This window comes from Electrophorus electricus, chromosome 6, assembly GCF_013358815.1.
Source record: "Electrophorus electricus isolate fEleEle1 chromosome 6, fEleEle1.pri, whole genome shotgun sequence".
NCBI classification, from domain to species: Eukaryota; Metazoa; Chordata; class Actinopteri; order Gymnotiformes; family Gymnotidae; genus Electrophorus; species Electrophorus electricus.
Genome location: NC_049540.1, coordinates 20,009,784 through 20,034,112, shown reverse-complemented (window position 1 = coordinate 20,034,112; position 24,329 = coordinate 20,009,784). Strand labels below are relative to the sequence as shown.

General features: G+C 48.4%; 1 protein-coding gene across 3 annotated transcripts in view; it reads left to right on the top strand.

Annotated features, from left to right (window-relative positions):
- Nucleotides 1-24,329, top strand: part of si:ch211-12m10.1 (teneurin-2) — a 69,297-nt gene that overhangs the window by 39,551 nt on the left and 5,417 nt on the right. For 2 of the 3 annotated variants that reach the window (XM_035527055.1, XM_035527054.1), the window contains 19 exons: nucleotides 2,426-2,548; nucleotides 5,849-6,054; nucleotides 8,661-8,856; nucleotides 10,433-10,534; nucleotides 11,496-11,690; nucleotides 12,367-12,567; nucleotides 12,960-13,145; nucleotides 14,543-14,689; nucleotides 16,553-16,763; nucleotides 16,932-17,051; nucleotides 17,251-17,512; nucleotides 18,040-18,307; nucleotides 18,712-18,855; nucleotides 19,899-20,151; nucleotides 20,262-20,282; nucleotides 20,605-20,837; nucleotides 21,664-21,818; nucleotides 22,203-23,077; nucleotides 23,502-23,677. In XM_035527055.1, coding sequence (XP_035382948.1) covers nucleotides 2,426-2,548; nucleotides 5,849-6,054; nucleotides 8,661-8,856; nucleotides 10,433-10,534; nucleotides 11,496-11,690; nucleotides 12,367-12,567; nucleotides 12,960-13,145; nucleotides 14,543-14,689; nucleotides 16,553-16,763; nucleotides 16,932-17,051; nucleotides 17,251-17,512; nucleotides 18,040-18,307; nucleotides 18,712-18,855; nucleotides 19,899-20,151; nucleotides 20,262-20,282; nucleotides 20,605-20,837; nucleotides 21,664-21,818; nucleotides 22,203-23,077; nucleotides 23,502-23,677 — 4,074 coding nt within the window. The remainder of the gene's footprint in view (nucleotides 1-2,425; nucleotides 2,549-5,848; nucleotides 6,055-8,660; nucleotides 8,857-10,432; nucleotides 10,535-11,495; nucleotides 11,691-12,366; nucleotides 12,568-12,959; nucleotides 13,146-14,542; nucleotides 14,690-16,552; nucleotides 16,764-16,931; nucleotides 17,052-17,250; nucleotides 17,513-18,039; nucleotides 18,308-18,711; nucleotides 18,856-19,898; nucleotides 20,152-20,261; nucleotides 20,283-20,604; nucleotides 20,838-21,663; nucleotides 21,819-22,202; nucleotides 23,078-23,501; nucleotides 23,678-24,329) is intronic. The other variant, XM_027000091.2, reaches the window with a different exon arrangement.

Sequence of the window (24,329 nt, the reverse complement as noted above, 5' to 3'; positions counted from 1 at the left end):
ATGCCGGGAACGGCCAGCCCTTCCACTGATTGTTTATCTGTTTGTCTAATTGTTTACCTGTTTGTTTTGTATATTTATTTCATCTATCTAGTTGGCAGATTACTTGGGTAGGGTTTTTTGTGATTTAAAAGAGGTGTGTGCGTGCCTGTGTGTGTGCGTGCCTGTGTGTGTGCGCGCAAGCACGTGTGCGTCTGTGTGTGTGCGTCTGTGTGTGTGCGTTTGCGTGGGTGTGGGTGTGTATATGTGTGTAAACATGTTTCACATACCCCTAGTCCGTTTGCCACATTTTATTAATTATCCACGGTGGCATAAACACTAGGGTGTAAGTACTGAATAATTTGGGTCTTACTGGTAACGAGCATACAAGTTTAATTAAGCATCCCGCACGCTTCCCCCCCACTCGCTTAGTAAAAAAGCGAGAATGCAAATGTTGATGGAAAACTAGGGTCACACCCTCTCTCTCCCTCCACCTGTCTGGGTCTGTCCACGTGCAGAAGTGGTCAGGGCCTTGTTGTCCATCTCTGGTCCGTCATGCCCGTCACACTGCCCCCTACAGGCCAGCAGGGCGTACACCCTCAGTAGCGTTTTTCCAGCTGCAGGGATCCGAGCTGTCTTCCCTTCCCCAGTCTGTACAGGCTCCAACTGGACTGGTTTTGGGAGAAGAGGGCTCGGCCCATTTGGACAGGCGAGGTCAATAAACAGATGCGCACGGCGACGGCTGGACTCACCGCCGTCGGCCGTAGCTCACGAGGAGCGGCAGTTTCACGCCCGAGCGCCACAGTGAAATCACGCCATGCACAGATGCCCCAGTAAGCCTGCCCACCTGGAGGGGAGACTGTGGCGTTAGTGGCCGTTGTGTGCAGTGAATATTGAGGAGGCCTCGCTCGGTGTCAGGGCAGGGGGGGCGGGGGCCGGGGGCCGGGGGTCCAGCTGCAGCCTGGCGCTTTGAGAACAGTTTCAGTGGCTACCATCTGCGTGTCAGTATGTGGGTGATGAACTGCTACAGCACACAAACCCATCGTTCCCCTCTGTGCCGTTAGAGGGAGAGAGATGTCGCAGATGAGAAGAGCAGAAGTGAGAGGAAGGAAGGAAGGAAGAAAAAACAGAGGAGAAGTGAAGGTGAAGGGAAAAGAAAGGGAGAAGGGAGCGATAGAGTGAAAGATAAGACTGATTAGAAGACTGAGAGATAAGATGGGGTGATGAGCACTAAAGGGGTGTGTGTGTGTGTGTGTGTGTGTGTGTGTGTGTGTGTGTGTGTGTGTGAGCAACAGAGTAGCTGACAGCAGAGCAGTAGATAGGCTAGAGGAGTCAGCGCTTTCTTTTGGCCTGAGCAGACATTTCACACAGGAATGATAAGAGGGCCTTTAGCCTGCTGCATCCATTCTAGTGTGTGTGTGTGTGTGTGTGTGTGTGTGTGTGTGTGTGTGTGTGTGTGATGGAGAGAGAGAAGGAGAGGAGTAGGAGGGCATTGATTTTGTGGGGATGAGATTTAGGGGTGATGGAGGACTGTGGACGAAGGTGAGTCATTATCGCTAAGACTGCAGACATCGGCATCTTCTCTCAGAGGTGTGTGTGTTAGGTATGTGTGTGGGTGGATGACTGAAATCCTTTTTTTTTTTAACCTGTTCTCCCTCACTTGTTTGCTGTTTCCTCTTAAATCATTTCTCAGAAGTACATCTCTGCCATCATCATCATGCTTGCATCCAAATTTGTCAGTTGCTAGGCGATCATTCTGCACCAGGCCTGCACCTCACCATTAGACCCATGTGCACTGTGCACTGAGAGTGGGAAATTCCTTCAGGGTTCACGTCGAAGCACAAGAACCACATCAGGGCCTCTGCCAAAAAAAATTTTAAAAACACAACAAAAGCACAGAGCATATCCTTGCCGTCTGTCTGCCACTTAAAAACTAATTTCATCTTTTGCGAGGCAATTTCCTGCTCCCCCCTCCGTGGCGCTTTGCTGCGGTGTTTGGAGATAACCGCTGCTCTGTTGGTGACGCACCGTCATGGAGCGCCTGACAACCTCCTGGCGGACGCTCTTGGAATGAGTCATCGGGGGAGAGGCTGATGCGTCCCTGTCTGGACTGACGGCCGCTTCTCCCCCGGTGGGCTCACCTGAACTGTGTGTGTGTACGTGCGTGTGTGTGTGAGTGCATGTGTGTGTGTGTGTGTGTGTATGCGTGCGTGCGAGCCAGCACCAGGTATTGTAGCTACTTTTTGCTCTCGCATTGAGTTGGAGGTGCTGTATGCCATAGCTTGGAGGTGTGATATACCGTTAAGTTCGGTGAACATCTCTCACTCATTCTCTCTCTGTCTCTCTCACTCTCTTACACACTCTTTTACACTCACTGTCACTCCTTCACTCTGACATTCTATCTCTGTTTCACTTTCTTTCCTTCTCTCTCTCTCTCTCTCTCCTCCAGCTCTCAATCTGCTTGGGCTGAATTGGCGTCTGAAGCCTACAGATGGGCACCTTGTCAGTACTGGCCTCAGTACGGGCATCCCTGGCACCGGCGACGTGGCAACAGTGCCCTCCGGAGGCAGAGGTAAGAACAGACCACATGCCACTTCTGTCAGTGCCATTCCACCAGCTGGAACAGCTTATCATGGAAAGCTGGTTGACTCAGCACACATGGAAGGCTTGCAATGGCTCTTTGGATATTTTAGAATATTGCTGCTAGGAGCTGGTGTTAGTTAAGCATGAAGGACAGTTCCTATGTGCACACGTTTGCCTCATACAGAAGCCAACTTGATGTGCGTGTGTGGGTGTATACGCACAGACAGCCTCTGTGTGTGTGTGTGTGCGTGCATCCGTGCGCTGTCTTAAGACTGAATGCGGATAGTGTGGGATTTGTGTGGCGCAGGACCTTTTGAAGGCAGGGTCAGTGTAGGAATGGGCAAAACCAGCCTGATGCCTCACAGTCATGAGTGACTTTCTGTTTGTTTTGATGGAGAACTGAAGCAGTTGGGCCTTATGTCCCCATCGCACTTCTTCAGCTGTTTTGCTTTTCAATGTCTTGTTGGTGGAGGCGTGGGGCTCACCCACACATGACTGATCTCTCCTGCTGCAACCTCCCTGTTCAGCACCCAGGACTGGACAACTCCCACTGACCATAAACAAGGACTGACATTGATCACTGTGCACACAAACATGCATGTCCGTGCACGCACGCACACACACACACCACTGAGCTGCTCTTCCGTCTAATCTCTTAAGATGAATCCTCCCACAAAGGAAGACACTGGGGAGATTGTTAGTGAGCCCAATCACTCATCAAATGGAGCAACCATGGAGTGTGTGAGTGAGTGAGTGAGTGAGTGTGTCATAATTGTTGAGAGGTGGAATGGAGATCTCCTGTGTAGAATCAGTGGAATGTGGGCGTGATGTGGGCAGGAAGACGGTGTGTGAAATGGGTTTGGGGAATAGGAACTCTCTATGAATATCTCTCCCCCTCTCTCTGAATATATATATATATATATATATATATATATATATATATATATATATATATATATATATATATATATATATATATATATATATATATATCTTTCATACTCACGGATTCTCACTCTAAAGTGTTTTATCCGACAATCTGGTGAAAAGGTTTGAAAATGCTTTGATGTAGAGATACACATATACACACACTGCTAACCCAAACGCAAACTACTAACTCATATATACACACACACTACTGATGCACATGTGCACATACAGTGCCAACAGAGTCAAATTACAGTTATTTATTGTGTGCTGAAGACGCTCCACCTGTTACGGATCTGCCCATTCAATTCCACACCCTCGTCCTCTACATCTGCCTGTATGGCATTTCGGTTCTTCTCATTGTTACAGTCACACTTGAGGACTCCAGTAGGGAAGCAGTCTACACTAGTGCTTATGAGCCCTTTGTGTGCAGCACGTTTCCAGTTAGAGCATTACCAGCGGACTGGTTTGAGTGGCGCTGTGTTACGGACAGTGTGAAGGCAGTCTGGGTCTAAGGCAGAAGAGGGGGGAGGAGGAGGACCTGGGCCGGGGGGATACAAGCCGAGGGTTTATTGGCTGTGAGGGGAGCGGTTCTGCTCGGCTAAGCTCATGTCAGTAGTGCGACTGCTGAGCTATCGCACATGCAGGGCAAGAAACTCCTCCCCTTATACTGCCTCAATTTCTCTTTTTCGCCTTCCATCTCTGCCTCCCTCTCTCTCTCTCTCCTTCTCTCTTGCTCTGTCTCTTTGTCTCTCTGTTTCTCTCTCCCGCTCCCTCACTCTCTCTGTCCCACCCTCCGTTTCTCTCTCTCTCTTTTCGGAGCATGTCTGTGTCCGTGTTAATGAGAGGGGCTGGAGCAGGCTCCTACTGGTTGAGAAGCAGAGCAGCATTTAACAGGCCTGTCACTCACAACTGTTTGTGTGTGTGTGTGTGTGTGTGTGTGTGTGTGTGTGTGTGTGTGTGTGTGTGTGTGTGTGTGTGTGTGTGTGTGTGTGTGTGTGTGTGTGTATGTGTTTTGTAGCACAGATGAAGACTGATCAGTGTAGGGATAGAAACCCTGCTCCCTGCTGTTTCTCTTGCTCTACTAACCCTCGCTCTCTCTCTCTCTCTCTCTCTCTCTCTCTCTCTCTCTCTCTCTCTCTCTCTCTCCATATATGTCTGTCTGCCTGTGTCTCTCTCTCTCTCTCTATCACTCATTCTCTGGTTTAAATGCAGGGGGAGCTTTTTTCCAGGCAGGGAAACAGTAAGTCTGTGCTTATCAATGCACATAAAACACAGAGAACAACATGTGGACTGACAGTTAACACAGAGAGGGCTGTAACAGATACCAGCTAGACCCTGTGTCTGTGTGTGTGTGTGTGTATGTGTGTGTGTGTGCGTACGCGCACATGTTCACATGCATGACACTTCGTGTATACCTATGTACGCTCTGTAAAATCAAATTAGTCGAGTTTTCTCAAATGGTGTATACACAACAGTTGCCTTGAGACATTCAAATTGGCCTCATTTAATTTAGTTTAGCTTGTACTGATAAGTGCAACATACAAATAAATTAGTTTAGGGCTACAAAAATAAATGAATCAAGACAAATGTTTCCGTGAACCACTGGGGTAAACTGAATAGTTTTACTGTGTCTTAAGAGCTTTTCTACTACCTTACCTTTTTAAATGTGTGTGTGTGTGTTTGTGTTTGTGTATGCGAGAGTGGGCATGCATGTTCGTGTGGGTGTGGGTGTTTGTGCGTGAGCGTGTGTCAGGGCCAGTGTGCTGCCGAGCTGACTGGGGGTTGCTGTGACATGGCCACACAGGCAGTACAGCCGTCTGCCTTTCTCTGGAGAACAAAGCCTAACAGGTGGAGGGCCAGCAGAGTCACCTCCTTTCCTTCTCTTCCTACCTGTGAACTCGCTCACTCACTCTCTCTCTCTGAGGAGCGTGTGTGTGTGTGTGTGTGTGTGTGTGTGTGTGTGTGTGTGTGTGTTTGTGGGCAGTTCCATGATGCTTCACAACACTCTCTTGGGAGAAATGGGTTGATGGCTTTGGCAACCCACACAGCAGACTCATTAGCACAGAGCACAGCCTCTGTGGGATAAAACGTGTTGATCTTCCTGCTCAGGCTCTCTGCAAATATTTTCAGATGGAGCAGAAACTTCTCTCTCATTTCCCTCTCAACTCTCCTCCTCTCTGCCCACTTTGCCTTTGTCTCATCCATTTACTTCTGTATCGCATCTTTTTTTTTTTTTTGTAGTTCCTCCCTAGCATGAACAAAAAACAGGAAATAGGACAAAAGAGTGCAGTATTTACTAAATAATTTACAATTATAACTCAGAGACAATATTCACCTCTCTCTCTCTCTCCTCCTCCAGGCCCATGGCTGCTGAGGAACAGCAGTATAAACAGTGGTGAGCTGGAGGTGGGCCGACGTGTCAGTCAGGAGGTTCCCCCTGGCGTGTTCTGGCGCTCGCTGCTGCACCTGCGCCAGCCTCACTTCCTCAAGTTCAACATCTCCCTGGGCAAGGACGCCCTGTTCGGGGTCTACATGCGCAAGGGCCTGCCCCCCTCCCACGCCCAGGTAGGCCACGTAGGAGCCCACTCCCAGCACCTGCCTCCTATGACATGCTTTAAGCTTGGGAAATGCCAAGGGCTGAAAGAATAACCACAGAACATAGGGAGGGTGAAGGCAACCGTGGTTGTTGGGGTAATCGGAGCACTAGGGGCTGTGACCCACAGACTGGGAGAATGACACCAACAGATCATAGGAACAACAGCCGAGATCTGTACAGCAGAGTACAGCTAAGATACTACGCAGGTCTCTGGTAGAGGACCCGAGCTTGAAGACCAAATTTTTATTTTATATATATATATATATATATATATATATATATATATATATATATATATTAAAAAAAGGGAGAGAGATTGAGTGTTTGGCACAGTATTTTTCTGTTCCGAGGATTGCACTCTTCTGGACTGAGATTGATGTTGTCATTCCTCGGATCTGTTGGAGCCACTCCAGCTTAGGGTTCACAGCCCCAAGTGGCCCCATCACCACTGGGACAACCTTGGTGTTAAATTTCCACTTTCTCTATACGTCTCCTTTCAGTGCCTGATTTTTTTTTTTTTTTTCCCTGTTTTCATATTCCGTCATTTGGATTTCTGCACTTGGGACTGCCACATCTATTACCGTGGCTGTTTTCTTCATCTTATCTTCCATCACAGTGTCTGGTTGGTTTGACACTGCTTGTTTATCTGTCTGGATCTGGAGACAGTAGATCTAACACTTCTGGGCCCATTCCCCCCTCCTTCCAACTACCATGCAGTTTTTGATTGCTGCATCTTGGGTGGAGTTCCCTGTGAGGAGTTTTCTGGTCTTGACGTTGGCTGCTACCACCAGCTCCTCCCTTGGCCAGTTTATTGTGCCCACTGGGTGTCTGATGACTGGCAGTAGGTACGTGCTTACGGCTTTGATCTTGTTCCCATTCAACTGACTCTTCAGGACCTGCATTACCCTGTGGATGTTGCTGTCCTTCTCGTTTCTTCCTCGTGGTTCCTGTGTGAGAATCCCCAGATATTTGTAGCCGTCCTCCAGGTCTGTTATGTGGCTCTGTGGTAGTTCCCTCGGCCCTGATCACTGTTCCTCTTTTTAGTATCATTCAACCACACTTCTGCAGCCCAAATGACATTCCAATGTCCTTGCAGTATACATGTTTCAGGGGTAAGTGCACTGTATTGCAGTTAAAGATGTAGGGAAGTAAAAAATTTGCAGAGTAGTACACCAGGTTTTCAGAGAAGCAGAATTTTTTGAACAGAGGTCCTTCATCACTTGCACAAGCAAGGAGCTTCTGAAGTTCTAGAAGGTCTGTATTAAAAATAGTAGATTAGTAGATGTTTTATGTTGTGTTTTCTGGAAACCACAACTTTTACTTATATATTATATATTATATTTTATAATATATAAAGAGAGTTTGGTCCATATTGACATGATAACATCACCCAACTGCTGCAGATTTGTCGGCTGCATATCCATGATGCGAATCTCCTGTTACACCTCATCCCACAGATGCTCCATTGGATTGGGACTGTGGAGGCCATTCAAATACAGTGAACTCATTGTAGTGTTCAAGACATTAGTTGAAATTAGATTATTTAAGCTTTGTGACATTGAAGTAGCCATCAGACAATGTGTACACTGTGGTCTTAAAGGGATGAACAAGGTCAGCAACAACAATCAGGTAGGTTGTGGTGTTTAAACAATGCTCAGCTGGTATTAAAGAGCCCAAAGTATGCCAAGAAATTCTCCCCCACACAATTACACCACCATCACCAGCCTGAGCCGTTGATACCAAGCAGGATGGTTCCATGCTTTCATGTTGTTTACGCCAAATTCAAACCCAAACATCTGAATGTCGAATTCAAGACTCATCAGACCAGGCAATGTTTTTCCAATCTTCTGTTGTACAATTTTTGTGAGCCTGTGTGAATTATAGCCTTAGTTGCCTAATCTTAGCTGACAGGAGTGGCACCCGGTAGGGTTTTCTGTTGCAGTAGCCCATCTGCTTAAAGGTTTGGCGTGTTGTGCATTCAGAGATACTCTTCTGCATACCTCGTTCGTAACGAGTGGTTATTTGAGTTTGTTATTTGACTGTTGCCATTCTATCAGCTCAAACCAGTCTGCCCATTCATTCTCCGGTGACTTCTGGCATCAACAATGCATTTTGCCCAGAGAACTGCTGCTCACAGGATATTTTCTCTTTTTCGGTCTATTCTCTGTAAACATAGAGATGGTTGGGCATGAAAATCCCAGTAGATCAGCAGTTTCTGAAATACTCAGACCAGCCTGTCTAGCACAAACAAGCATGCCACATTCAAAGTCTCTTAAATCACCTTTCGAAAGAAAGGCACCATTCTGATGCCGAGTTTGAACTTCAGCCGGTCGACCTGAACATGTCTATATGCCTAAATGCATTGAGTTGCTGCCATATGATTGGCTGATTAGATATTTGTATTAACGAGCAGTTGAGCAAGTGTACCTAATATAAACTCCACTCTCTCTCTCTCTCTCTCTTTCTCTCTCCTGCTTTCTGCACAAGCCTTTTTTAAATCTTGTTTTTCCCCCTTACCTGCATCCATCTAATTCTTTATCTTGTCTCTCTTGTCTCTGCTCCCCCCAACCCCAAGTATGACTATATGGAGCGGCTGGATGGGAAGGAGAAGTGGAGCGTGGTGGAGTCTCCACGGGAACGCCGCAGCATCCAGACGGTAGTGCAAAACGAGGCCATCTTCGTGCAGTACCTGGACCCCGGCACGTGGCACCTGGCCTTCTACAATGACGGCAAGGAGAAGGAGCCTGTTTCCTTCAGCACCATGGCCCTGGGTACGGCGCCACATGCCCCCCCTCGGTACCAGCCCGCTCTCCCGGTGGCACTTCTACCCCGCGGCTTGAGCAGGGCGTTTGGTTACACAAAGCTGCAAGTGTCTCTACTGACTCATCAGAAAGGAAGATTGAGGGAAAAGTAGTAATGGGTGTGTTTTATACCAACAGTAACAGAGATGCAGATGGAGAGGTAGGTAAGTACTTCTAGAGAGTCCTAGACTCCCAGCGCGGATGAGTGGTGGCTAATAGACTTGTGCTGCTCTTCCCTCAGACTGCGCTGCAGTTGGAATGCAGAGCAGGTTCTTAGCCATAAACAAGCGCAGAGAGAAGCGCTATAGAGAAGCGCTGAGCCACTCCACGTCTGTCTCTTCTTCTTAAGCCAGGGAAAGGCTGCTGACACACGCGTGCGCACACACACACACTGTTCACAGATTTCACCGGGGGCCTCGACAGCACATTTGATCCAACAGACTTAATGCAGACATTTACTGAATTAGGGAAAAGCCTGGAATACTTACTGAGTGTTATGCTGTTAAAATATGCTTACATATTAAAAAATGTTAAAACGAGCCTTAATACTGCAAAAGTAATCACAGTGTTGGTAGCAATGGATAATTGCTTAAAATTGTACCGATGATGATGATTTTAACGCCGGTATGCGTATTCTAACGTGCTGCCGTTGCTGTGGTTCCTCCTGGTTTCGGGACCTGCTTGACCACTTCAGAGCCATTTACGTGTGTTATTCACCCTTCCCCCGTAATGCCGTAACGACCAGCCTCGCCCGCACACACTCCTTCAGACTTCTGTCGCAAGTTAAGGGGGGCCGCATTACCCACCCGTGTGTCGGTGTTGTGCTGTGAGCCTCTTACTCGCGGTGCTCTTGTATCCAACACTCCATATAGGTTCAGCACAGTCACTAGTCTGCCATGAGGCTGTCTGCCAGAATGCTGCCCACCAGATTGTCTCTCGCGCAATTGGGCACTCTGCCTTACCCTGTTGTTGTGGTTTTCCTGTCCCAGCACCCCGCTGCCGTGGAGCCCAGAGGAGGATGTCTTCCACTCAGAGTCGGACCGCTCCCGAGGGCTCTCCGCCCTCACATCATACACACTTGGTCTTTGCTTCCGTTGTCCTCCGTTTGCGCATTGGTAGTCTAGAACCTGGCAGAACCTCCTTTGTGACAATGTCTGTTGAAAAGTGCACTATACAAATAAAGCCGAAATTAATTGAATATTGACGCTGCCATTGGCAGATGCAGAATATTGATCACGAGTCTACAAGCAGAACTTTTATTACTTTGAGCCCAGCATCTCTAACATTAGAGTACCGCACGGGCTCAGTGTTGTAGACGACTTGAATATTAATGTTAACATGTGGTTGGTTATTAATCCAAAGCCAAAAGCACCTGGCTGTGCTGGTTTATTTACTGATGTATACACAGACTTCATGACTTGACTGTAATAAAATCTCTCCCGTTTCAAGAAGGAATGTAAACTTCGGGGCTCCGCCCACTCCTTACCAGTCGTTAGTCACGGCGTGCCATTAACACGCTCCGTCCTTCTGTTCTGTCACTTCCCAGACTCCGTGCAAGAGTGCCCCCAGAATTGCCATGGCAACGGAGAGTGCACGTCAGGAGTGTGCCACTGCTTCCCCGGTTTCCACGGCATGGACTGCTCCAAAGGTGGGGCCCACCCCGGCGTCCAGCTCTCAACAACCTTCTCCTCTCACAGCTCCCTGCTGCGGCCTTCAGCGGCACACGTGCTTCACTTGCCAGTCCTGCATACAGTATTTGAACAGCATTTTAACAGATTTAAATACGATACGAATCTCGCCCTGGTTTGTGATGCCGGCTTCAAAACGTCACACCAAAACACTGCACTGGAATAATGTTTGCTCGGAGGTGTAGCTTAGCGCTGCCTTAAACGGGAGCTGAAAGCTAAACGAAACCACTCACCCTTTAAGCCCGTGGCGAAGGAAATAAAGCTGGTGGCTCGCGTCAGGAACAGCGTGCTGGCTTTAAGCTAACGTTTAACAGTTACCGCACTAGCCACGTGGCGCTGGAGTAATCTCACTGAGTTACGGCGTGGTCTCACAGGAAGGAAGGTTCAGGGAGAGGGAGAGTTGGGAGGGAGGGAAGCCTTTTAACTGTAGGACACGGCTCAGTCGATGCCGTATCTGCCAGCCTCCGCCACTTGCATTCATTGTCTGTTAGTCATATTTGGGTTGTGTCATGTCCGTGGGAGTTTCAGGGTGTTTGAGTGCAGTGAGGGATGTTTATGCCTCGCCTGTGTCTATGCCACTGTTTATTGTGGGACATCCAGTGTCCTTTTTTTTTTTTTTTTTTTTTTTTTTTTTTTAACGTTTTCTTATCAACAGCCATAAACATTGATATTTATTACGACATGAATAATAAATATCTGCCCACCAGCAGCAGATGTGCTTGTTTTGCCTGCACTGTTTACGAATGCGCAGCAGCTCTCCAGATCCACCAGCTTCTGCTGTCCTGCTGCGCCAAACCCCTACCTCCCCCCCCCGCCTCAGCTCTCCTTAATAAAAGTGTCTGTCCTCTCTGCCCCGGCTCCTCCTCCTCCTCCGCCCCGGGCCACGCCCCCCCCTCCCGCCCCGCCATCCCCGTCCGGCAGCCGCCTGCCCCGTGCTGTGCAGCGGCAACGGGCAATACAGCAAGGGCGTGTGCATGTGCTACAGTGGCTGGAAGGGGCTGGAGTGCGACGTGCCCGCCGGCCAGTGTGTCGACCCCGAGTGCAGTGGGCGTGGCACCTGCAGCCTGGGCACCTGCACGTGCACCGCCGGCTACCGTGGAGACAGCTGCGAGGAAGGTGAGGTCCCAAGAAAAGTGCATGGTTTTGAGCGGTGTGGTTTATGCACTGGAATTCACACATCTTTTATGTGCAGTCTCACACACTCGTTCACACGGACCTCTGTAGGACAGAGATACTGCTACGATCTTTAACCTTAGTGATTCTCAGCAAGCACACATACGCATGCACAGGCACACACACACCGACACACTATTTCACATTTACTGCACTTTCACCAAATTCCCCTCATCCTATGAGATTCTCAATTTCCATATCTCCTCTGTATCAATGACTCTTGCAGGTACATACATCATAACTGTTACGAAGGGATTAAATTGGCCTTATTGATCTGGCTTTTAAAAGATTGGCCTGAAACTGACTCTCCCACTTACTGCACTGCTCATATGAGCTGATGCTCCTCTCTGCAAAAGGAGAGTTCCCAGAGGTGAGTTTAGCGGAGTGAAGTGAAAGATGAGTGCCTGCGAGGTAAAGGAAGGGGCTGTGTAGAACTGGAGATGTGCAGGGCCTGAGCAGCACAAACACCTCCAGAGCTTTTTCAAACCATCACAGATGTCCTTCAGCTTCTCCTGGACACCCTTTTGCCTCAATTTGATCTTCTCTATTTCCATGTCTCTCTTTTTCCCGCTCTCTCTCTGTCACTATCTTCTCTTCCACTGCCCCATCCCCCCTTTAGTGGACTGTCTGGACCCCATGTGTTCGGGTCATGGCACGTGTGTGGCAGGCCAGTGCCACTGTAAGCCCGGCTGGGCGGGCTCCCTGTGTGACCTTCCCAGAGCACAGTGCCCAGAGCAGTGTCACGGGCACGGAGTCTACAGCGCAGACACTGGCCTCTGTACCTGTGAGCCCAACTGGATGGGCCCTGACTGCTCCACAGGTAGATCTGCCTTCTCTCTGCCTCACTTAGTTCTTTTGCAGAAATACTAGGTCTTTGTAGTTTTGGGTTTTTTTAATCCGTTCTCTTTTGCTCTTCTCTTCTCTGCTCCTCTCTTCTCTCATGAAATATGTCTCATTTCTCTTTATCCTGTCTAAATTTAACAGTCAGCTCCCCTGATTCTCTTTCTCTTTGTCTTTGTCTTTCTCCTCTTACCTTATCTTTCCTCTCCCTCTCCTGAGAGAAAGCATTCATTTTACTTGACTGTTCTCTGACCCTGCTTCCCTCCCTCTCTCTCTCTCTCTCTCTCTCTCTCTCTCTCTCTCCCTCGCTCTCTCACTCCCTCTCTCTCTCACACACACACACACACACACACACACACTCCCTCCATGCAGAGGTGTGTTCTGCGGACTGCGGGAGCCACGGGGTGTGTGTTGGCGGTGTGTGTCACTGTGAGGAGGGCTGGGCAGGTACTGGATGTGACCAGAGGCTGTGTAACCCGCAGTGTGTGAAGCACGGCACCTGCAGGGACGGCAAGTGCCAGTGTGAGCAAGGCTGGAACGGAGAGCACTGCACCATCGGTAAATACACACACACACAGAGACACACACACACACACACACACACACACAGAGACACACACACACACACAGCATCCTCACTGTGTATACATTGGAGCACTCGCTAAACAGTGTGTGAGTTGAGTAGTGGGATTTTGAGTATGTGCTGGGAGTGTGAATTTTAACTGGATCCAGGTTTGTGAAGTTGTTTAGCCGTAGGGCACTTTATAACTCAGTCTGCTTTTCTGTTTTATTTAAGAGGTTCAACATGGGTTGTAATTAAAAACAGTATTTAAATTATAGTCACATCTGAACAATGTGAATGAAGCATCTGGAAAACTATCATTTGGTTTCCAGAGTCTGTTACTAATTACAACACTGGTAGAGCACCTGAGGTAAGCTTTATTTATTTGTGAATGTTTTATGTAAAAAACTCTTCAGTTCCAATCCTGGGATCCTACAAATCCTATCCAATCCTAGAATGCACCATAAGCCACAAAATCAGGGCAGTAAGCCTTTCTTCACATCCACCCTGCTGGCTGGTGTGTGGGTTTGTGTGTGTGCATGGGTTTGTGTGTGTGTGTGTGTGTGTGTGCGTGTGTGTGTGCGTGTGTTCTTTGTGGTTGAGTAGTTGTATGGACCAACATTATCAGTGTTTTGTGTCTGTGAACAAGGAAAATGGACGGCCCTTGCTCCATGTCTACTTGTGATTCTGCAGTCCCCTCCTCAATAGGAATATTAATAGCCCTAGCCTATACTGCTAGAGTGCACAGAGGTTGGCAGAATACTAATATAAATAGGCTGCTCTGTTGGCTTAACACAGAACATGTGTGTGTGTGTGTGTGTGTGTGTGTGTATGTGTGTGTGTGTGTGCGCGTGCATGCCTTTGTGTGTGTGTGTGTGTGTGTGTGTGTGTGTGTGAATACCAATGAGTCCACTTTCTTCTCTGCCACCATTCTCATGTTGTTTAAAGACAATAACTGCTGGAGTAGGGCTCTGGTGGGACACAACCACGCTCAGAAACATTCCATTTTAACAAGCTCTCCAGGCAAGTAGATTTTTCCAAAATAACTACAGTAAGTGGCTCTTCAGCCAATAGAGAAAAAGAGTAGGGCATTACAGAGTTTAAAATTTTACTGGGCTGTGGAAATACATGAAAGGTAGTTTTGTAATTGCGGGATGTCTAAGGACATTAAATTGATCTAGAAGGCTATAGACATGAAGCTTTCTCAGCATGTGTGTGTGTGTGTGTGTGTGTGTGTGTGTGTGTGTGTTCAAGGTTGTGTTGTATATAATTAAGTTGTTTGTAACATTTGGCTTGCTGTCTCTGGGGTGTCAAATTTAATCTGCTACAACTGAAAATCAAATCAAAATTGATAGATTTGTCCCCCACCCCCCACGCCACTTGTCTCTCACAGATGGGTGTCCAGGGCTGTGCAATGGTAACGGGCAGTGCATTATGGGGCAAAACAGCTGGCACTGCGAATGCCACACTGGCTGGAGGGGGCTGGGTTGCAGCGTTGCCATGGAGATCTCCTGCGACGACAACAAGGACAATGAAGGAGGTGAGAGGAGGAGAAGGAGGAGAGAGCACAAATCAATTTCAGTCTACAATTAAGCCAAACCAAGAGGACGTCTGAGCAGGCCCAGCGGGGCACATACCTTTGGGGGAATTCAATCCATTTCAGGTTGCATAAGCGCTCACTTGTGTTAAAGCCACAAGACGGATCGCCACCATCCATCTAAAAAGATCCATAAAAACATTAGGGCACTGCATGTGAAATATATATATATAGTACCAGAAACCAAGAAAAACAATAGGATTTCCTCATAAATATTCAGCCGTGATGGAATCTGCCGGAAGGCCCTGTGCAAATGTCTGAGATTGCGGAGGTCCAGTGCGCTCGCTCCTGGCCCTGCTGGAGCTGGCCTCTGTGTCTTCAGCGGGGATGAAAGCTGCGTGATAGCATGGCCAAGGCCCTCATTTCTCAGTAGCCCACATTATACTATCCACCTCTGTGTGCTGCCCTCTCCATGCACCACCATCCCCTCTGCTCTGAATGAATCAATGCCTCTCCTCCCTCCTCTTCAGCAAGCTTAGGATTAGAGCGCTCCCTTTTTTTTACATTTATTTATATATATATAAATATATATATATATGCATGCATGCTACAGTGATTATGTAACGGACGTTTTGGGGTTAGTGGGGCTTTTTTCCCCCCTACCCTGTTGTGGCCACTAAGCCCTGCCCTAGAGCTGCTGGATTCCTCTTTCTTTAGCTTCATCCCACCTACATCCCACCATTTTTTTTTCCATTTTTGTCTTTAAATGCTTTTTTCTTTTAATTTTTCTTTTCATTCCCATCCTCCTCTTTACCCCTATGCCTCCCGCTTTCCCTCTCTCCGGTCTCCACAGGTGATTCCAGAAAGTCTCGCTCGTCTCGCGTTCCATTAGACTGCCCGCTGAGTGACAGAGGCATGCGCTGTGAGGACGGCGAGTCTTTAAATATAGTGGCCCTCCCTTGCAGTGTCTGTCACCTTCCTGTCTCCCCACACATGTCTCTCCCTTGGCCTGAGAAATCTGGCAGCCGTCGTCTCTGGAGCCGCCGCACTGCCGACAGATAATACTGTTTGGGGTTTTTTTGCTACATTTCCCCTCTCTCGCTCTCTCACACACATGCACATATACACACCCCCACACACGCGCGCGCCCACGTAGCAGTGTCCCTGCCTTTTATTCTCTTTTTTTATCCTTTGCCATCGAAGGCTTTGCTTCACAGAAACAGTACAGATCAGAGGAAGGGAGTCAGAAAGCACAAAAGCGAGCAGAAGTTGTTGGTAATGTTTGTTTGTTGTGCAATACAACAGCTCGGAGGGCAAGGGGGTGTGTGGGGAGCTGGAAAGAAAGGCTCTATACGCACAGGCAGAGTGAGAGGCAGAGAAAAGAGGAAAATCCCTCAGGGTTGGGAATGATGTCCTCCATGACTTTGATGCAAGTTTGATAGAAATGTAATTAAAGAAAGGACGAGCAGTGAAGTAGGCTGGGAAAGAGAGAGAGAGAGCGAAAGAGACAGAGACAAAGAGTCTGAACTAGAACATAATTAGAGTTCAGCCATCTCTTCATTACTGTCAACTGATCTCATTATGGCGATAGAAGCAAATAAATACACTTACACGTTTTCATTTGAGTGATGAAAAGAGTGTGTGTTCAGCAGGCTTTTTTCATCATGTAATTTGCTTGTTACACTTCACATCAATATGGGACAGGCCACAGAACGAACAGGATCTCTGCCAGAGTGTCAGACAACTGTGACAGCAAAATGGCTTTAAACGTTTAACCTTGAGAGGATGAGCTTAATGGGTCATTAGACCTTCCGCGCCATTATTTCTGTACATTTTATTAACACTAGCTGCTTTTCCTGCTTTTAGATGGCCTCGTGGACTGCATGGACCCAGACTGCTGCACCCAGAGCCCTTGTCTGACCAATCCGCTGTGCCGTGGGTCACGTGACCCGCTATTAATCATCCAGCAGAGCCAATCGGCTGGCCAGAAAGTTAGCTCCTTTTATGACAGAATCAAGGTGCTTGTGGGAAGAGACAGTACTCATGTCATACCGGGAAGTAATCCATTTAATGGCAGGTAACATATAATTGATATTAACTTGGAGGTTCACTTTAGAAAGTCAACTTCTTTCTCTTCGTTCTTTTTCTATTCATTTGTTGTTTTTTGTTTGTTTCGGGGCTTTTTGTATTTGTATTGGTATGTCTCTTTCTATTTGTACTGATGTGTGTGTGTGTGTGTGTGTAGCCTTGCGTCTCTAATTCGTGGGCAGGTCCTAACAGCTGATGGAACTCCCCTGGTAGGGGTCAACGTGAGCTTTGTGAAGTATCCACATTATGGCTATACCATGACCCGTCAGGACGGAACGTGAGTGTCCACGGTTTCCAGTACACCATACCCTTGTCCAGAATTCTTAAGAAATTATTTGATTTAGTTAAGGCACAAAACCTTAGATACTTGTGTTGGTAGAGGCTATTATTGCTCGATGAGAGTATGAAGTGTCTGTAGAAGGAACAGTGCAGTCATTTTAATATGTCTGCCTCTCTGTATTTCCCTGTGTGTGCAGGTTCGACCTGGTGGCCAACGGCGGTACGGCCATGACGCTTCGCTTCGAACGTGCTCCGTTCCTGAGCCAGGAGCGCACTGTGTGGTTGCCATGGAACCGCTTCTACGCAATGGACACGTTGGTGCTCCGCACGGAGGAAAACACCATCCCAGGCTGCGACCTGAGCGGCTCCGTCAGGCCCGACCCCACCATCGTGCCCTCCCCCCTCTCCTCCTTCTTCAGCTCTAACCCGGCCGACAGGCACATCATCCCCGAGAGCCAGGTATGCATGCGGTTAATGCTAACCGTGGATAAGAGCCGGTAGGCAGTGTCGGCATGGCTACACTGTTATGTTAGCTGGCCATTACTAGATATCATTATTTACAGAGCTTTTTTTTTTTTACATACATCACAGCCTTTTTTGGGGGGGCTCCAATATGGAAAAGCAATTGCTCTCTCTTTTGAGCACTCTATCTTTATAACTGTGATTCCGTAGGTGTTGTAGGCGCTCACATTTATACAATATGTCTAATTGCCTGGAAGCTGCTCTCCCTCTCCCCGTTCTGTCTTTGTGCAAGTGATTTGCTTTGAATAGCTGCTCAAAGCTGGAGGGTTTTCATAATCCAGAGATGATGCACTCTGCATTCCTCTGCCATGTTTCATTTATTTCATACAGTGTGACTGTGTTATGCAGTCAGCTGTGATCCCCTATTAAGGTTTACATTAAGGATCTGTGTTGGAGAAAGGAACACTCGGGCGCGGGGGGAGTGTCGATACGTTTTATTCCTGATTCCTCCCCGTCTCCCTCAGGTTCTCCATGAACAAATCGAGGTCCCAAGCACCACTCTGAGCCTGTGCTACTTGAGCTCCAGGGCGTCAGGCTACCGCGCCCTGCTCAAGGTGATCATGACCCCGGTACTGGTGCCTCTCAGCCTGGCCAAGGTGCACCTGATGGTGGCCGTGGAGGGCCACCTCTTCCAGAAGTGGTTCCACGCCTCACCCAACCTGGCCTACACCTACATCTGGGACAAGACAGATGCCTATGGCCAGAGAGTGTACGGTCTGGCTGAGGCTGTGGGTGAGTGCTGGGCACCCCTTGGCCCTAGACACAGAGCACCTCTAAGCAAATATTCATATTCTAATGACAGATAAGTGTCTCATAAGTAGAGTCTATATTGCTGCATGATGTTATTGTAGAAATTTATTCAATACTTGAGTGTGTCTAAAGAAGCCTTCAGCTTGGAAATGTTCCCAGTCTGCTCTGGAATGTCTGTTCTGTGAAATACTGTAAAATGCTGTGAATAACTTTCAAGTTAATAGAGATTCTCCATCTTTCATTCATTAGGCTTTCTGGAGCTCTACGTTTCTCATTACAGAAGTCGATATGTTACCTAGATCCTGGTCAGTGATGAATTAAGTTATCTGTGTGTGTGTGTGTGTGTGTGTGTGTGTGTGTGTGTGTGTGTGTGTGTGTGTGTGTAGTGTCTGTGGGGTATGAGTATGAAACATGTCCCACTCAGATTCTCTGGGAGAAGAGGACAGCCGTGCTGCAGGGTTATGAGCTGAGCCCCTCCAACCTGGGCGGATGGTCACTGGACAAACACCACACCCTCAATGTCCGCCATGGTGAGACGTGCACTTACTTAATATATTGATGGCAGCTAATGCTCCTTATGTTCCTTACGCACACACACAAACATCCATATTGACTGACTTCATACATTAAAGGTATCCCGTGTTTTCACACGCTTACATAATCCTCTGCACACGATAAGAGTAAATCCTCTGTCCGTTACTCTTGAAGATATTGAGTATCACTTGCTCACCACCCATATGTAATCATGGCTTTAGTAGCACGCAGTGGTGCATGCAAAGCACACACAGATGTGAACCGTGCGTTGGGCCGTAGCACCTAACAAATAAAGTGTGCCACCTTACACACACACACACACACACACACACACACACACACAGACCTCTGCCAACAAACACACATTCACACACTCATATATCTTCACACTTACTCATCCACCATATCATTGAAATTACAGCATCCAAGACTCTTTTTCTTGGCTATTATTCAGATAACCCAAAAGAAATGTTTCCAGTGATGTATGTTCTGTTTACGTTCAAATCAGGCTAAGGCTCTAAACTACAAACCGCTAACTGTCATGAATTATTATTATGGCTGAAAACGTCTAAACATAGTAATCATCACAGAGTGAAACTTTCTCGCCCGTGCACTGCACCTGCTATACATCACGCTGCTGCTGTAAAGCCCTCACTCAATGTAGCACAGTGCTCCCGAGTGGAGCCTGGCAAGAGGAAGGTGCAGCCAGCGTGACGTGTCCCTCGTTGGTGAGCGCAGTGAAACCGTGAGCAGCTCTGTTCTTCCGTAGCTGTCGGACAAGCTGCAATCTCCCCACCACGGTCATTTTAACTGACAGCTTACTGCAGGTTTCTGCGCAATATTTTGTCTTCATTATGAACACCTGATGACAATATGAAGACAAAACAATGCGCCTTCAGCACCACTATTTACACCCGGCAAGTGCAGGTTAAAAAGTGTGTAAAAGAATGGTACAAAAAAATGTTGCTGTCGGCGACAACAAATACAGCTCTCCCTCTCTCTCTCTTTTTCTCCATCACTCTCCCTCTCTGTGTCTCAGGTATCCTGCACAAGGGCAGCGGGGAGAACGTGTTCATCTCAGAGCAGCAGCCCCCGGTCATCAGCACGGTGCTGGGTAACGGGAGGAGACGCAGCATCTCCTGCCCCAGCTGCAGCGGCCTGGCCGAGGGCAACAAGCTGCTGGCACCCGTGGCCCTGGCCTGCGATGGCGAGGGCAGTCTCTATGTGGGGGACCTCAACTTCATCAGGAGGGTGTACCCCTCCCTCAACACCACCGCCATCCTTGAGCTTCGGTGAGACGGCTGCTCCACCACAAGGCCTAGGAGCAAAAGTGATGCGTTTTGGGTGTGTTTTTAAATATGTACCTCTTTCTCTTCTCTCTGCTCTTTCTCTGCAATGAAAGGAATAAAGATTTGAGACACAGGTGAGCAAAAGCATGACCTCTTTCTATTACTGGAAGCGATGTTTAGTGTCATGGTTAGCGATGTTTAACACCGAGTCATTTATTCTGGGGCTGGCATCATATTTATAGTGGAAGGAACTCTCATTCCCCATTCTTCCTTGTGCATTTTACTCACTTTTTCTCCATTTTCACTTGGATATTGAAGTGGTCTCTTATTTTAGAAGTCTCATTACTCTGCTGAGATGAGCTCTTCGCGTTTCATCACGCTCACCAAGGTGACGGTGCGTTTGGCCCCCGAGAATATTATTAAGACAAATTTCTCCCCTTTCACTTATTTCCATAGCAACAGCCCAAGTCATAAGTACTACCTGGCAGCAGATCCGGTCTCGGGCGCCCTGTTTCTGTCCGACACCAACTCCCGGCAGATCTACCGAGTGCGCTCGCTGAGCGGGGCACGCCCCCTGCTGGACAATGCTCAGGTGGTGGCTGGCACGGGCGAACAGTGCGTGCCCTTCGACGAGGCCCGCTGCGGCGACGGCGGCAAGGCTGTGGAGGCCACCCTGATGAGCCCCAGAGGTGAGGGTCTCCTCGAACTCCATCCTACGCCTAGAAAGTCACAGGAAAAGGGAAGTTTTGATATAACAAGTTGCTTAATTGGCTGCGGATGCAACACTAGGCCGAGCAGAAATACTTTTGGATGTTTGACGTTTAACCATCACACTAATGGAGTGCCGGGCATTACGGGACCCAGCTGGAAGTAACCGGACTCTAGCTGTCACTTTTAAAGCCTGATAAATTTTCTGATGCCTCTAAGTGGCAGCGAGGCTAAAAAGAGATGGTTGGGTTTGCCGAGCATTCCTCTGAGGCCCAGGCAGTCTCCTTCGTCCTGGAGCAGAACCCGTGCTGACATGATCAGCATGACAGCTCTCCACACCAGGGCTCCGACACACACGGGACTAATTATGCTTTCTTCCCCAAAAAAACAAAAACAAATGGTGCAATAACAGAAGTACATTGCATCGGAAAAGTCAGCTGTGATTCTCTGGACTTTGCTTCGCCTTCTAGTGGAGCGGTGTGTGTTGTGATGGCAAGGAATGCAGGGGTGTGGAGTTAGCTCTCGTGAGCGGAATCAAAGGTGTCTCATGCCAGGCTTCCTGCTGTTTGGTGAGAGATCACAACGTCATGTTTAGGCAGGATGGTTGGTTTAGGGCGAGGGAGCAGATCCACGGGCTAACATAGCCGCCCACACGGCCACTTGTTTGCTGAAGACTGCCTGCACTGCTCAACAGTCTTTCTGCTGTAAACTGGGATGTAAACTGGTTTTCCTGCACGTGTGTTGTTGTGGGGCGAGGTCTTTGAGCCGCTCCCATGGGTTTTGCTGACGGAACTCTGTCCTCTGCAGGCATTGCGGTGGATAAGAATGGGCTCATGTACTTTGTGGATGCCACCATGATCCGTAAGGTGGATCAGAATGGCATCATCTCCACACTGATCAAGACCAACGACCTGACTGCAGTCCGGCCCCTCAGCTGTGACTCCGGCATGGACGTCAGCCAGGTCAAATTAGCTCTTCTCTCTGACTATCTCCCTGACTTTGTCCTTAGCATTCTCTGTCTGTCTGTCTTTCTTTCTCTTTCTCTGACTCTCTTTGTTCTATTCTTTTCAGTCTTTCTTTTTTCTTATATATCTTACTACCCCTCCCTCCTCTCTCTCTTTCTCTTTCTAATTCTGTTTCTTGTGCATAAGACATGAAGCCGAAAAAATGAATTATCCATGGCCCAGATGTTTGGAAATCTGGGTCTTAGATTGACACTCACTGATTCATATTCTCTTTGCTCTCTGTCCGTCCGCTTGCAAAGAAAAGAATTATCCAGTCGCCATAACATTAGCACTAGAACTGACCCGTGGTGTTGATGGACTCTGTGCTGCACCGCTGTGTAGGTGCGTCTGGAGTGGCCCACAGACCTGGCCGTCAACCCCATGGACAACTCCCTCTATGTGCTGGAGAACAACGTCATCCTGCGCATCACCGAGAACCACCAGGTCAGCATCATCGCCGGGCGGCCCATGCACTGCCAGGTTCCGGGCATCGACTACTCGCTCAGCCGGCTGGCCATCCACTCCGCGCTGGAGAGCGCCACGGCCATCGCCATCTCGCACGCCGGCGTGCTCTACATTGCTGAGACGGATGAGAAGCGCATCAACCGCGTGCGGCAGGTGAGCGCCAGCGGCGAGATCTCGCTGCTGGCCGGCGCCACCTCCGACTGCGACTGTAAGAACGACGTGAACTGCAACTGTTTCGCTGGCGATGACGGCTATGCCGCCGACGCCAGCCTCAACTCACCCGCCTCACTGGCCGTGGCTCCTGACGGCACGCTCTACGTAGCCGACCTCAACAACATCCGTGTGCGCGCAATCCGCAGCAACCGGCCCAACGCCACTGCCACCGGCCTCTACGAGGTGGGCTCGGCCCTGGACCAGGAGCTGTACGTGTTTGGCGAGGACGGCCTGCACCGGCAGACGGTCAGCCTCGTCACGGGCCTGCCTCTCTACAACTTTAGCTATGGCATGGACGGCGAGCTGGCGTCCGTCACTGACAATGCCAACAACACGCTGAAGGTCCGCAGGGAGGCGGGCGGCGCAGTGCGGCTCGTGCTGCTGCCCGAGAACCAGGTGGTCACCCTGGGCGTGGATGCAGCCGGCAGCCTGCGCTCCGTTTCCGCCCTCAACCAGGAGGTGGCGCTGCTCAGCTATGCCGCCAGCACCGAGCTTCTGGCCTCCAAAACCGATGAGACTGGCTGGACCAACTTCTATGAGTGAGTATGAGGGTGACAGTAAGGACACCGATTAGTATTCCAGTCACACTGTAGTCTTGGCGAGGTTTTACAGTATTACTTATTTCCATATTGCACTCTTGCAGCAGTAGCAGTGGCAGCAGGACCAGAGGCAGGTTCTCCTGGTCTGGCTTGTCCCTTTAATCAGTGCTGCACAGTCCTCTAGAGCAGTTTGAGAGCCATCTAGTGTTTATAGTACAGTACTTCTATTTTAGATGTCTCAACAAATAGAGGTTTAAAAGAACACAGAAAGAGCAAAAGTTGTTAATATCTGTGAAAAAGGTGATTAGCAGTTACTGAAGAGGCAATAATTATTTGAGACTGAAATGTACTGGGATACAGCTCTCTAATTACTACAGAAATTCCCTGTTTCAGACTTGGCTTGAGTTTTGTCCTGTGTTTTCAGGTATGACAGTGAGGGTCGTCTGTCTAATGTTTCGTACCCCACCGGCATGGTAACCAGCCTGCGGCGCGAGATGGAGCACTCCATCAACATCGACATGGAGAGCTCCAACAGGGATGATGACGTCACTGTCATCACCAATCTGTCCTCAGTGGAGGCATCCTATACTGTAGTTCAAGGTACAATGATGCACACACATGTGCGTGGACACACGCAAACACACACACATCATAATTGTACTAGCTCTGGAAATTATCCATCAAGTTGACAGCCATCTTCTCTTCTGTTGTGGTCAAACAACACATTTATTGTTGTTGTTGTTTTTTTTACTTTGTCAAAAATTCTACCTTGTCATTCATCTGTCATATATGTGTTATATTTCTGTATGTGTATACATTTCTGTATGTGCATATGTGAGTAACTATCTTTATGTACTAAGAATTTTCTGTGCATTAACCTCAAAAAGAGTAATCCAAAAAGAAATGTTATGTGCTGAAACGTTTGCTAGACCCCAATTTTCTATTTTTCTGCATTCTCAGGACATTTTTTTCCCTGATATAAACCAACACAAACAAGCACGCACGCACACACACACAAATGTCTCTAGCTGCTGTCCCCTGTTCTTGTAGCACATCACATGCACCTGCCTTTACCAGATAACCAGAGTACGTAAGCAGAGAGTTACCTGTCCTGATGGGCCCACAATGTGTTAGTTTGTGTGTGTCTTTGGCACACACATGTGCATACGTGCATGCCCACACGCTCACATACACAGCTGTGCATATCTGCAATCCAACTGAGCTGTGAAAACACCAGTTTATGACCTAATGC